Below are 15,891 nucleotides of genomic sequence, written 5' to 3'. Positions count from 1 at the left end.
ACGATTACAAAGGTTGACAAACTTCTGACAAAATTTTAGACAATCTGCAAGAAAACACATTGTGTACTATTATACAGTATCTCTGAAGTAATTGTTTTTCCTTTTTTGTTGTTGCATAAATTGGCTCAAGATTCAGTTTTCAGAAATATTTCTTTAACAAAACCAATATTAAAGCTGAAGGAGTAATTACAGTATGCAATTTAAAGGAAATATTTTAAAAAATGTCACAATTAATCAAAATGGTTTGCTTCGACGATTGCAAAATGACCAGACTCTGTCTCTTTAACCAGATGAATGTTTTTGGGCAATACTGTTGATTCATTTGTTTTCATTTCACTTCATTTTATTTTACTCTACAACAAAAACTTCAATAATATCTGCATTTACTTGTGCAGTAAAACTTACATTACCGAGAACTGCCATAGCTTATGAACTTCACTTTGTAGAATAAATGAGCGACCGACATTAAACCCTAAAATGCTGCATAATTAGTTTCTCTTTATTACTGGAGAGGAGGAACTTGTTGATTGATGAAAGTAATGGCTCCAATTTAATGTATCAAAGAGACAGTAGGCCCTGTACATTGACTATATAATTAAACTGCACACATAATTCTTCCATATATCTTGCTGTACATATCATACTACAGTACAAGCATATATACTGTACTTAGCCACAATGTTGAAATTAAAATGAGATTATACCATAGTAACATATGAGTACGATTAAGTGAAGAGTGCATTGTTTAAATTACTCATCACACTCTAAGAGTAATTACTCAAGGAAGTTAAAATTCGATTCAATCTCTGAGATTTTTTTTTTTCAACAAAATGTACTTTAAAAATGATTACGATAAATGACTGAATCATTTCATTCTACTGAAAAGTGAGTCTGCCAATAAAATATCAAAACGTGATCAATTGGTTTCAGTAATTTTTAAGGAAACGTGACTAGTCGAGATGAAGCTAATGTACATTTTATATAACTAAATTATACAACGCAGGGAATAACTTAGCGTTCAAACTTTTGTGCAGCAGTTTTAAAAGCAGTTAGACTTACTCTTACAGTATATATAAGATACTATGGTTCCTGCATATAAAAACTGTTATATTTGCCCAACTGTAGCAATTTGCCAGTTTTGCATGTAGCATTTTGTTTTTTGATTTGATAACTGGATAAATTAATAAATTTATTCCCTGCAATTATAATATTAATATAGCATCAGTTCATAGTTTTCAAGTCCACATTGAGATTCTCAAAATAAAAAAATCTCAATTCTGTAATATTTGCTCAGCTTGTATTGAGAACTTGTATGTATACAGTACAGTAGGTACAGTATTTTGATATATCGAACATCTGAAAATTTAGCAGTACTGTAGATCAAATTCTGATATTTAAGATTTTCATCTCAATATTGTAATTGCTTAATGCTAAAGTCATATTTAGATATAAAGATCTTTTTATTTGAATATATCATAATATTACGCTAATTAATATTCAGATATTCAAGAACTTTGTTTGATCAGGAAGCTCAAGTTTACTGTATATCAATTTCATATTTAGTCAAGATAAAATCATACAGGACTGCGATAATGATTATCATCTTTCCCAATGTCTCAATATCTGAACAAAAAAACATTGTTGAGATACTGTATCACAGCACTGTCTGTTACACATATATGTCAGTACCCCAATGTCACCTTAGAAGCTCCATACTGTACATCAGAGATCTATCGAGAATGGAATATTTATCCGGCATCAAAACGCCATTTGCTACTGTAGGATTGATACAAAGTTGGCAAATTTCTACACAAATGCAAAACCGTTTGTTTTCTGTACACAGAAACCAAAGTATTTTATAGGAGAAAGTCTGTTAATCTGCCTTTAAAACTGAAGAGTAATTATTCCCTGTGGCATCCACCTAAACTATACAAAACTGGATATTATATGCTGTAACAGGCACAATATAATTATTCCCTGTAAACCCACCTAAACTTCACAATATATGTTGTAATAGGCACAATATAATTATTCCCTGTAAACCCACCTAAACTTCACAATATATATGTTGTAATAGGCACAATATAATTATTCCCTGTGGACCCACCTATTTAACTTCACCAAACTGCATATATGCTGTAACAGGCACAATATTATTCCGTGGACCCACCTACTAAACTTCACAACACTGCATATATATCTGCTGTAACAGGCACAATATAATGATTCCCTGTGGACCCACCTACTAAACTTCACAACACTGCATATATATCTGCTGTAACAGGCACAATATAATTATTCCCTGTGGACCCACCTACTAAAATTCTCAACACTGCATATATCTGCTGTAACAGGCACAATATAATTATTCCCTGTGTACCCACCTACTAAACTTCACAACATGGTTGTTAACACATTTGACAATGCTTTTACATAGTTCAACTTGAATGTCATCAACTACACTTAACAATGCTTACATTGCTTTTAAGCATTTGATTTCTACTCAATGGGGCATGTCAGAGGCACTGTCCTGGTGAGGGGGGAAGGGAGACCATCATATTCTTTATACAGTCCTGCACAAATGTTATCACATCAGTACTGTACAAGCAATCTGTACTGTGCATGTACTCGTTATGAAAGACACAGCAGTTCATCAGGGCATAATTCATCCAGTATCGCAATGCAAAATATGCTATGCGAAATTGTCAAGTTGCCAAACAAGTGTAAAGACATCTAGTAGTTTTCTCTAAAATAACTTTAGTATTCAATGAGAGAAAAATTTCAGAGCCTTGAAACTGCTTCATTCAAATTTTAGAACACTGAATTATTCCCTGTGCAAACAAATATTGGCTGCAGTATGTACAGTAGTATGTACACTGAATAAAGTGGGACATTTAAATGTCAAGTCCGCTGAGTAAAACATTTTTCTCTACTATATTTATTTATGCATTTATTTTTATTTCATGCACTATTTAAAACTAAATACAGTATGGTATCTTCAATATGAATTAAACATTTGAAGAAGTTAAGTTTCCTCAAGGTACTGTACAGTATCTCCGGACTAAAAGTTTGAAAATCTACTGATACCACTCGTCCATTCTCCCCCCCCCACCCGCCCCACCCAGTGAAATCAGTTTCCCCTATTCTCCTCTGGCTGTTATTTGCTACTCCCCCACCCCCACCCCTTTTAAACCGCCTCAAATCTGAGAAACTAGTCACTTTTACCTCAATTTTCCTAGTATTGGCCCTATTTGGTGAGCTGATTTTTGTTGATGTTGTTTCACTGTCCTGAAAGAAGCTGTGCTTTAACAGCTCAAACAGGCTCATCCGAGTCATCACACTCTGCATTTTAGACGCACTCTGCCATTGCCATTGAATAAATCCTATTGAATGAACCTTGGGCAAGCCTTGTGGGTTTTAGTAACCTCCATTCTCTTTCTTAGTTTGGTAAAGTATTTTGCAATTATGACTTTGTACAAATCCTTGCCACAAACCATTTACCAAACTTTTCAATTTTCTAAATTGAATTCCAAGAGTAAATTCAGCCCTGTATCTGATGAGGCAGGTGGGTGACGGTAATTGACAGGTGACCTCGTCAATGAGTGTTTTGTTTCCTTTACTGTGCATCTTTTCTTGAATTAAATTCTTATTTTGCATTCTAATGTGCTCTTCCTTTCCTTTTTTTTCTTTTTTTTTCCAGTTTATGACTTTTCTTTCTTTTCTTTTTTATTCTTTTTTTCCTGTTTATGACGATATGAATTAACTAGTCAAGAAATTTTCTAATCCAATATTTTGATGTGTTGATGAAAACAAAATGCCGCCTTTAAGACTGACAAGTACATTTGGCAGGAATTGACCGCTGTTTTAACCTGCCATGGGAAGGATTTACTGTACATAGAGCATATGATATAAGATCCCAACAGTAATAAAGTACTGTCAACTTTCTTTACAATGTACTGTATGTCTCTTTACCGTCTGTTACCACCTCCAGGCTGACACTTCACATAATTGGCTATGTCTCCATGGTAAAATCAAAACATGATCTATAAAGTAATGAGTCGCTGACAACAATGTAATCTATCTGTATCATGGAACTAATTAAGTGCACCGCAAGTCCACAAATTTTTCATTTTGGCAGACTAGTACAATAACATAAGCTTGCAAACATTTTATATTTGAAAAATGTGTGAAAAAAAGAGTAAGAAATAATCAAACTAAGAAGATAAGAATAATCAACGCATCTGCAGCTTTACTGTACATTGGAAGTGTTGCCACAATAGGGTCCAAGAACTCCTAGTGAGGTACAGTAGCTAATGGGTTAAACTAGGCGTACCTCCTTCATACTCAATAGTAGCATGAAAGTCACAAGTTAGGGAGGTGAGGGAATGAACAGAGGTCTCTGTACTACTAGTGAGGTAGCCAATGGATTAAACTAGGCGTACCTCCTTCATACTCAATAATAGCATGAAAGTCACAAGTTAGGGAGGTGAAGGAATGAACAGAGGTCTCTGTACTCCTAGTGAGGTGTAGCTAATGGTTCAACTACAGTAGACGTACCTTCCTTATACTCAATAATAGCATGAAAGTCACAAGTTAGGGAGGTGAGGGAATGAACAGAGGTCTCTGTACTCCTAGTGAGGTAGCCAATGGATTAAACTAGGCGTACCTCCTTCATACTCAATAATACAGTAGCATGAAAGTAACAAGGGAGGTGAGGGGATGAACACAGGTCTCTGTTATTAAACATGTATCATTCACATTCCTTCAAACCACCAATAATTCTTAGCTCAATAATAGCAAGAAAGTCACAGAAGGAGTAACTTGAGGGTGGTGGAGGTTACTGTGAGGGGGGGGGGGGTGGTTAGGATGAACACCTCTGTTATCATGTATCGTTCATATTCCTACAATCTTTAGCTCAATAATAGTGAGTCATAGACGGAGGTGATAGTGGAGGACAGCAGCGTTCGCTTTAGGATGCGTGATTGCAAATTCCCGCAATTTATCAAGCGGGTCCCGCAAAAATATTTACTCTTAGGGAAGTTCGGGGGAATTTCCTGCAATGTTCAGTTACTGGTACTTCCCACAACTTGCACCATTACTGCAGTTACAAAAGTTGCCAATGACAAGTTTTGTAAGGAGTAATGTGATTGGTCAAATCTTCCCAAAACAGAAAACACTGGCTTCGTTAGTGCGGCACTGCACAGTGTGTATTGTGTGTATTGGTCGCAATGGTCGGCCATGTGTACTGCCTGTTTATGTACTAGACTATGTGCGCTAAATTTTGGTGCAGGCATCTGTACCTACTTCTAACTACTAACATCGTGAAATCCCTCCCACCCCCCTCAAAAAAATGAAAATCCTCCCAAAATTTGAAAATCCTCCCCCCCCACCAAAAAATTCCCCCCTTTTTTAACATCCTGGCACTAACACTGGAGGGCAGTGAGGAAGGCTACCTGGACACCTCAGTCATTCTCTGCAGTTATTACTATAACTCCTTACAGCAATTTTTCCTTTGGTGAATCAATGAAAGACAGAAAGAACTGGTAGAGGACGAAGGGTAGCCAAGGGGGGGGGGGGCTGGAAAGGGGGAGACCGCGGCCTCCTTGAGCATATTTTTGTAATATTTTTTTTTATGATATCGCTAGTAATTTCAAAATAGAACATACTTAGATGCAACTTACAAGGCCTGGGAAGTGCCATTGCCAGCGAACTGGAAGGCATTTTCGGCCAAAATTTTCTTGTACGCTTCGCGCCAACTCATGGTCGGGCTACTCTTAGATAGTTTGCCTACAGGCTTCGCCCCTCCCTTGGCAGAACCTGAAGGGAACAACAGCTACTTACTTTTATTGCCAACCAGAGCGATGTGAGGTCCTTTCTCTTGGTCCTTGAATACTTCTTTCACTTTCTGGAGCCAATCTTCTACGTTGTCAAAACTTGATGAGTTGGTAATATCATACACTAAGAGAACACCCTATATAAAGAAAAAAAAAAAGAAACAGAAAATTAATTTTTTTAAATTTTGTTTCAGGAGAGCATCAAACTTCTTTATGAAAATTGAGTGATTGGAAGTGAAACTACAGTTTGGTTTTTGCAGAGCTGTCGAGCAAAACTAGCTCTTCTTCAGTGCATGATAACCGAAAGTGACGAGGATCACACTGATTGGAAGGGGAAAACAGTGAATGCAAACCTGCTCTTGGCATTGTTTATTAATGAAGTGTCACATCTTTTATAAAAGCCCAGACAGACGGTAGTATGTCTACATGCACTGAACGAACATCATATGAACAGTAATAGCATTGGCCAGTCTCACTTACCCTGCAACAGAAATAATCTTGAATTCTTGCAACAGGTTTGTTCATTCTACGGAACAGGTGGACACATTCCCACAGACGGTCTTGACAGCAGGTACAGTACAGTAGATTGGGTAGGGACTAGAGAGAGGGGATGGAGAGTCGACCCAGAAGAGGGTCAATGGGGTGGGGGAGGGGGTTCAGGGCTGAAACATTATGTATCTACAGTAGTGTACAGTAGATGTGATAAGTTCAGTATTAAAGACAAATTAGTGTAGAGAGGTGTGCATGTAAATTTGCATTGTACAAACATTTGAGATTATTTGTCCCATGTCTACATACACAGTACTTTAACCAAGCTAAAATGTGATGACATATTTTGCAGGTTGTGAGTAAGAGAGCGTTTTGTTTAAGAGAAGAAAAAATGTGTCTTATAGTTTCAAACTTTTGTTTCTAGTGGAAAATTGTTTGCTTTCATATATATTCTGTTTAAAATACTGTAACTCCCTTTGGTGCTTGAACAGAAAAGGAATAAGTACCAACTACTGTAGCAAGTCTGGTACATGGTAAAAATTAGGAGTTAAATAACCAAGCCTAAACTGATGGCTGACTAAGTAACAAGTCTTCTTGATTCAAAATATACTTCAGTTCTATACTGTATTACACAATACAGAGAACAGACTGACCTCTCTACTGCACAGTCGATAAATTCCTTTACAGTATAAATTATGCTAACATCAGACAGACTAAATGTTCCAGTAATAACACTACAATAAAGATTTCTAAATGAACAAAGAGTCCTCTCTTGATATGAACTTAATATAAATAATGTAATACATATATACCATATATATAAACTAACCCCCCAATTTGATTGATTCAATCAAACTAAAACTGAGAACCTGTCATTTTTTAAACATCTTCATGTCACCCATGTCAATAATGGTTCATTTCTTAAAAGCCCCCCCCGAGGCAATAATATCAATCAAAGAGCTCCCTAGACTGACAATGCCACCTGACAACTTTCCATATATCTGTTGCAATGTACAGTTGGGACTCGCAGATCTATACTGTATTTCTAGCAGAAGGAATAAATCATCGGTAGTCATGGCAACCATGGGGAACTATAAAGTATTCCGTAATTATGTAATCCTTCATGTCTTTAATGGGCAATATGATGAGCAAATTTTCACACTAAAGAAAAATATGAAGAAGAAAAAAATATTAGACAAACTTCGATGTGTTGTATCATACACATCAGTATTTATTACATCATAGAAAATAAAGCTTCCTGCATCATAATTATTGGAAGATTTACAAAAGCAGTGATACTGTACATCCATTTCTATTTCTAAACCTGTTTTGAACCTTTATCTAATGCTATCAATCTCTGCCATTCTACTCTCCCCCCCCCCCCCCCTTCATTCAAGTGATAAAGTGTACCTTGAGTATCTCAGCACAGTTAATTACAAGCCGCATCTCTGGTTATACTATACATTGTACACATCACAACTTCAAGCATCTGCCATTAAACTTAAACCTCCACATGGTGTCATCGTCCCCTGAACCCTCCCTGCCCAACCTGCTCAACGTAGTGTCATCATCACCCAACCCGCTCTACATATTGTCATCATCCCCTGAACCCTTCCTGCCCAACCCACTCCACAAAGTGTCATCGTCCCCTGAACCCTCCCTGCCCAACCCGCTCCACACAGCTTCATCATCCCAGGGCTGAACCCTCCCTGCCCAACTAGCTCCACATTGTGTCATCATCCCCTGAACCCTTACTGCCCAACCTGCCTGAACCCTCCCTGCCCAACTCGCTCCACATAGTGTCATCGTTCCCTGAACCCTCCCTGCCCAACCTGCCTAAGCCCTACCTGCCCAACCCACTCCACATAGTGTCATCATCCCTTGCACCCTCCCTACCCAACCCCCATAAACCCTTCCCGCCCAACCTGCCTGAACCCTTCCCGCCCAACCCACTCCACATTGTGTCATCATCCCCTGAACCCTCCCTGTCCCGCCATACATTCAAGGGAGGAAGAGTACTTTTTGTACCACAATCACAGGTTAGCACGAAACAAAACTTGCATCTGTCATTAAAACTGTAAACTTTCATCTAATTTAATCTATCCCTGCTACTTTTGTCCACTTCCCACCATCCATTATTCAAATGATAAAGTGAACTTCTACTGTAACGCATCATCTACTGTAGTGCATCTGTGGTTAATACTTTAACCCAGAAATTTTAAACTAAGTCAGCCTGTTTTATTGTGAGTCTAGTCGACACCAACAATTGTCCCAATAAGACCTGATTCATAGCCTTGAGGCACTCCATTACCTCTGTGGCAAAATACTGCATTTAACTTTAATAACAGACTAATTTCACTTTAGAAAATGGGTTACTTGAATTAAAGCTGCCTATAAAGCTGTTTGAAGGGAGTTCAAATCATTTATGAAGGAGAAACAGAGTAACCAGAGAAATTACAGTATTGCACAGTGCACAGCATACAGTAGTACAATATAGTGTAATTGTACTGTACCATACAGTAAGTACTGTATGGTACAGTAGTGTACTGTACAGTATTGTACAGTACACTACTATAGAGTACAGTACTTTACTGTATCATACTGTACTGTACAATGCAGTACTGTATGGTACAGTACAGTACTGTATGGTACAGTACAGTGCAGTAAAGCAGTAAAGTAATGTACAGTATAGTAGTGTACTGTACAGTATTGCACAGTACACTACTGTACAGTACAGTAGTTTACTATATATGTTCAGTACTGCACTGTACTGTACCATACTGTACTGTGCCATACAGTACTGTACTGTACTATAAAAACTGTTCATGTTGTGTAATCTTTATTTTAAACATTACTGCTTAATGCTAAAAATATTGTGTACAAGAATAATCTGTACATAAGAAAGTCAAGAATACAAATATTTTATTTTAAACTGTCGACGATTAATTACTTATTGACCATTTATCTGTGTCCCACAACTTTAAAGTAAACACTTCCTATCTTCATTGACAAACTTTGAGAAAATTTGTCCAATTGTTCCTGCTGAAATTTTCAGTATTCTTAAGTATTTATTGTGTTATTTGGTAAGTACAATAAGTCTATCTTTTAATCATCATGCTTAAAACCACCAGATTATCACATGAAGTCAAATGAGACTGCAAAACAGATCATTTCCTGCAGCCTATTACATTTATAGTGCAATACATTATCAGTGCAAGTGACAAGGGAAATACGTCACAAAATTTAGGATCAGCTGCATCAAAATCAAACTGTCATTATTTTGACTGTTTCAATATACAAAGAGCAACCAGCATATCACAATTACTAGCCCAGCCCAGTCAAGTTGTTTGAATCTCCATATTTGAGACTTACTCAAACTCTATACAGTATATAACAAAGTGAATCTACCTAAAGGATGTTTGGTTTTGTTTGTGAAATCTGTAAACAGATAGCTACAGTATATACTTAGCCATTTTGTACATGGCTGGATACAATTTTGTATTGCTCATTAAAGCCATCATCATATTCAATTAGCATCCAGTGTCAATATTTCAATTAGAAATGTGACAATCATAGCAACATTTTTGAAGGGCAGAAGTCGTGGCTTCTGGGTATTTCAGATAAACGGGTACTGTAGTACAAATAATCTTCATAATTTCAATGATGGCACTGGTTCAGTCACTCAAAGATGGTAATTATTTGCCTAGAAAAACGAGTTTACCCTTACAAGAGTGGCTAGCTGTAGGATGCACTGACATATCAAACTGAGTATTGAATGCAATAGATACAGTACTGTGCAGAGCTGTACTTGTAGCACTTTAATGACAATGTTTCAATTACATAAATTGATGTGCAAAGGACAAGTAAAGTATTAAAGACCAACTATGGAGACTTTTCGATGAACATAAAATCCCACCATTTTTCATGTATGTAATCCTTAACTGATTCCAATTACATTGCTGTAATTAACTTTACCAATTTCGGACGTTAAATAAGTGAAAAATGGGACGAAAAGTCAGCTTCTATTTCAGACATTCCTGAAACATTCCTAAGACATCAGGTGACCATGTGACGTCAACGTTTGTATACCTCACTCACAACTATACTTTTAGTGTGTAAAGTCGTATACTTGAGCTGCCAAAAACATCAACGATATTACTCCTTTTTCCTCAAAATGTCACAATTCTGTGTTGTTGGAGGTTGCAGTTATACCTCATCCAACAAAAGCATCAGCTTTTTTAGATCTCCGAGTAAAAGAACCGACGTAAAACGCCGCAGACTTTGGATCAATTTTTTGAGATCCACGCGGAAAGATTTTTCAGCACCCGGAGTATCTCATGCCCATGAGTCCACATGCATGACCCTGCTTCTGTGTATGCTGCAAATGTCTCATTCTGTGAAAATTATATACTGTCGATAGCTGTGTCGGACCATGGTCGGACATAGCTAATGTGAAATTGACCGTAAACACGCCCTGGACGTCCTTACATGTAACATTATATCACGCAATTGACAGTAATATATTTACTGTAAGAGATGACCGTATATATATATATACCGTGCCAAGGGTATAGCATTGTTAGTACATGTACGGTAGTTAGTTACAACTCTCGCCGGCGTTGGCTCACAGCATGTGTAAAAAGCCATGTTAGGATTTATCTATTTCATTTGTTGTATTCCAGTACCGTGAGTTCGTGATACATGTGTAATATTGTCCTTTCTGTTTATTCCGACATCTGCATGTTCCAAGGAGTTGAATAAAAACGGTAGTATGTAGCGATCGGACGTTTTATTTCGTTAGTGACTGTCTTGTGATTGTGGGATGTTAGTACTGGTCAAGGCCTGTTTCAACTAGACCTAACTCTATGGAATTACACAGACTCACGGTAGTTTTTCGCCCAGGATTGAACAAGAAACGTGGATTAGGATATTCACTGCTAAATTTGTTTATTGACAAGATACTTTTTCTGTGTTTGTATACTTTATATATATAATACTTTATAATACTTTATATATATATTAAAACGAGTAAGTACTATGTAAGTATATTGTACCGTACGGACCTATTGACGCTACGCTATGTAAAAGATGCCTCCATTTGAGTGGAAATTTTGCTAATAAAATAAGCAATTTAACTAAAATTTCTGCTTATAATTGTCTTAAAACTTGTTGTTAACCTTCATGTGTTCTTGTTTTAAGCTAACAGCTTTTCAAACGCTCGAAATTGGAAGTCAAAAACAGTACAATTGTTCGCTATCTGTGTACAAACAGTGCCTATATCAGCGTTTGATTTTCGCGGTATACAAACTTTGACGTCACACGGTGACCAGAGGCTCCTTTGGGTCAATCTCTGTTTTCAGACATTCCAGAGGTTCATGTCACGTGACTACCGAAAATGTCCATTTTCGTGGTCGTTTTGGATGGGTTATAGTAGGTTTTCGAAGATTATTTTTTACACATGTTGATTATGGGTATGTAAACTCCTAAATTAATGGAAAATCTCAAAAAAAAAAATTGCCTCCATATTTGGTCTTTAAGGTACCGTACAGATCCAAGCAATGAATGATTAGTAAACTATTTAAATAAAATTGGACCTTTCAAGCACAAAAAGGCCCAACAACCATTTTTTTACTTCAAATATTAGTTTTTGAAAAGTGTTTCTGATCACTTTTATATTAAACAGAGTAAAAAAGAAAAACATTGATGATTTGCATTTTTTTCACTCACTTCTATGTAACACAACGGCCCAGGGGTATAGGGATAGGTTCATAAGGGAGCAACAAACCATACAACATATACATCACATACTACTGTACCGTACACTGTACAGTAACAGTCCAACAATGACGTTACATAACAATACTGATTCCATAACTCTGGGTGGGGGGAAGGGGTGGAATGAAAAGATACTTGCATGAGGTTTGCAAATAAACTCCATGGCACTCCAAACATGGACATACAAGAAAATTCCCTCCAGTCCTGAGCTACTGTACTTGAACCATACCTCCATGATCTAGTATGCATTTACCACCCAGGTCTTGTATATATCATGGAGTAAAATAAGTTGTGTTCAAAATTATCAAAAACATTTGATTTTTCTTATTAAGATGGAAGTGTACCAAGATGGCAGTACAGTAAGGTACTGTACCTTGTGAGAGATATGAGGGTTATGTATGCCTGCCCCACTACTGTACCTATGAAACACCTCAAAAGTGGAATTTTTTTTCCCTTCTTCCTGTGTTAATTTACATGGTAGAGTAGTACGGCATACCTGTACATGTCTGTAACACTAATAACAGGAGAGCAGATCTTCAAAGCATTACTTCTAAAAGGAAACAATCCATACTGTACCTTGTAGCTGTTTTAACTAAATGTTTTGAAATATGACACTGCTAAATTGGATAAATTTTAATGCACTACTCCATGCAATACATGTCACCAACAAGATACTGTAGTATATGGTAAGTATTATTGATATTTTTTGAACTAAGCGTTCTTTTTCCGGGTTACACATCTTCTGTTTGAGGATGAGTTATGTGTAAACAGTTCAAGAACACAAATAAATGTGTCAGGTTCTGTAAGTATAGTTTGGGCCACTGCCATATTAGCTTCTGACGTAGTTTATTTGGGAAGAATGAGTACTGCACATTACCTTTACAAGGCGACAATCAAGTGAGGAACTCTGGGATTCCATTCTTCTTCTTTTTTTTTGGGGGGGGAGGGGGCTGGGATAGGGGGAAGGTGGGTTAGAACAACTTTAAATGTGAAATCACAAAGATCATTTATATAAAGGCTGTTTAGTGCAATTTACCTCTGCGAGGAAAGACTTAAAAGTGCAAAACTATCAGCTTGTGATCATATTCTTGTTCACTTTTAAGCAATAAACTTGTCAAACGATAACTTTATCACAGTGTACAGTAACTTGTACATCTTCAACTTTATCAGTCCGTCTCCAAAGAAGGTCTGTCCTAGAACTGAGACATTAGGATGTGTTACAGTTAAAAAAAAAAGTTTACAGAGTACAGTAGGTATAAAATCAGACCAATACTCACATGTGCTCCATAAACGTAATTTTCTAACATCTTCCCACCGAGCGTTTGGCCCCCGATGTCCCAAACTTGAAGGGTAACATGAATCTCATCTAGATCAAATGAATGAATGATTGAATGAATGGATGGAAAATTCTTCATAAATTACAAAAACTTGAAAGTCCCTATATTGAGGGTTATCATGTTGGAACCAAGTCCTTATAAGGAAAGGAGGGGCAGGGAAGTGGGAGAGCTGTCTACAAATGTCAGATTCCCATGTTACTGGAAGTGTATTACTGAATAACTTCCATGTCAAGTTTATTCATCAAAATAATTGCCAACTGGTGGCACAATGTAATAAAACAGTACCATTAGTCTGCAGACCTATGTTGACATTGAAAGTAACCAGAATATTCTTCCAACTTTTTCAAGGTGGACTATTTAAATTTAACCCTTTATATTTCTCAAACGGTGGGCGGGGCTTACTCCATCTCTTCGACTGCATGAGCTTTTATGAACTACTGTAGGGTAGGCTGTTTCACCACGGGCAAGAAATTTACATTTGGATTTGGACAGGGGTCGGCACAAATTAATTTGGTGCATGACATTGACATATTATTTCATACTCAATCCACGAGCAGCAACACTTACTCCCATGAAGAAAACACAAGCCATATGCCCGTATCAGAGGACCAAAAGATCATAAGTTCTGTGCTCTGTCCATGTGTGAAGGTGATTTATCTTAACACAAGACCGAGCTGCTGTATTAAAGCAAAAACCTCAAACTGTACGGTCTGTACTTCATGGCTTCCCTTGCTATAGGCTAATGTTCTGCAGACCAGACTAATAGGATTTTGAGGGCTCCCTCGCAGAACACAGGAAGAATCTGCTCAAGCGCAGCATGCGCCTTGAAGGCTGCACTTTGCCCACAAATCTGTGCATTTGGACTTTCTAGAAACAAACTGTGGATGAGCTACAGTATGTGGCACTTGTATGAAGATTCTAAAACCATATTCTAAGGTGTTTTTTTTTACAGAAATAATCACTTACTTCCTATCATTATTCTTTTCAGGTAGAAGTCCAGCCCCACTGTTTGTTGGTACTGTTTAACAAAATGCTCTTGCGAGTACCTGTGAGACAGTGATGTCTAAAGAGAAACAACCAAAGGCAACAAAGTTATTAAAATATCAACACATATACATGTGTTACGAACACATTCAATCATCAATGAAAGAGAAAAGAGACTCCAGCAAGCACATTCAAAACTTCAAGTGATAATGAAATGGACAAATGTAAGTTTGTAGTTAGCTGTATAATTCATCTAATTTTAAATTATTGTAATTTTGAATTAGTGTATCAAAGTACTGTACAACTACAGTACATGTGCTATTCTACAAAGTCAAATGTTTCAAATAATGACACTTTTTAACTGACAGATCTTCATAAATTTACAGCCAAAACGTATCTATACAGTAATAATTGAAATGATAGCTTTATATGGAGTGATACAGTAATACACAAATTGCATACATTCCAACATCAGATTCTACTCAATAGGATAACATTTGTCAGATCTTCCTTACCTTTCCTGAGGCACCATCACCCAAGATGATAATTTTCAGTTGCTTCTCAGATTCACCAGTTTCCTCATCTGAATCCGACATGATCTCATAGATAACCTACACGCTCTGTTTGTTCACTTGAAACCTGCTACTGAAGACTGTCCAGTTGATTTTACACTATTACTTATTGCAGCATAGGCTTTGTATATTTAGCCTAGGTATGGGTTATGTCCTATCACACCAGGCCGCAAGGCCAAGTTTGGAAGATTAGTTTTCTTTCAAGACATAGCTTGGCTTAAAAAATTGAATACTTCGTTGGAGTTTAATGTGTGCAAGAACTGAACAAGTTGAAACGAACCTTAGTCTTTCCTAGGCTACCTAGGCCCAAGTCATCAATATAGGCCTATACCGAGTAGCCTAGGTTACTACTTTACTAGTTAGGCGATTCGAAGAAATTGAATACAAAGTGAACAGCCTTGTAGTTGTAATGTTAGTATTTCAGTAACATTCTCACACAACGAATGACTTATTTTATGGAAAATATAACGGATATCCTAGTTTGGCAATATTTCACCACACTAATTGTCGATGTCTTTGTCTCGATCCCGCGAGAGGAAGGATTTTGTTTGAGTTCGCACTCTGTTACAACGAACATACAGTTCAGCTGATGAGCTTAGGCCTATGCCTAACCTAGGGTAGTTTGGTATTTATGTTGCGCGGTTACCCATCAATATGTGTTGTTGTCAATAGAAAAAAAGCAAAACACTTTAAACTTTGTGACCATTTTTGTATAGCTGTATAGGCTACATTATGTATATGCCAGAGCTGGATTCTTCGTTTCGTCTGTGGAACGCGAAACAAACCAATGTTCCGGACTCTATCAGTATACTACCGACAGAACTCCCAGTCTCCCGAACGACAACTTGTCACACTTAAGGGGATTAAAACCTTAAACACGTTTATTTTTAATACAACGGC

General features: G+C 37.1%; 1 protein-coding gene across 1 annotated transcript in view; it reads right to left on the bottom strand.

Moving 5' to 3' along the window:
- LOC139968074 (ras-related protein Rab-28-like) overlaps positions 1 to 15,787 on the bottom strand; it is a 35,941-nt gene extending 20,154 nt beyond the window's left edge. Inside the window, exons 1-4 of the mRNA XM_071972418.1 lie at positions 14,935 to 15,787; positions 14,402 to 14,498; positions 13,376 to 13,464; positions 5,842 to 5,971 (exon numbers count right to left, since the gene is read on the bottom strand). Of these exons, the coding sequence (XP_071828519.1) occupies positions 5,842 to 5,971; positions 13,376 to 13,464; positions 14,402 to 14,498; positions 14,935 to 15,015 (397 nt within the window). The 5' untranslated portion in view covers positions 15,016 to 15,787. The remainder of the gene's footprint in view (positions 1 to 5,841; positions 5,972 to 13,375; positions 13,465 to 14,401; positions 14,499 to 14,934) is intronic.
- Positions 15,788 to 15,891: the final 104 nt, after the last annotated feature.

This window comes from Apostichopus japonicus, chromosome 5, assembly GCF_037975245.1.
Source record: "Apostichopus japonicus isolate 1M-3 chromosome 5, ASM3797524v1, whole genome shotgun sequence".
Classification (NCBI taxonomy): domain Eukaryota; kingdom Metazoa; phylum Echinodermata; class Holothuroidea; order Aspidochirotida; family Stichopodidae; genus Apostichopus; species Apostichopus japonicus.
The sequence above is the reverse complement of the archived record's forward strand: the minus strand, read 5'-3'. Positions and strand labels throughout refer to the sequence as shown.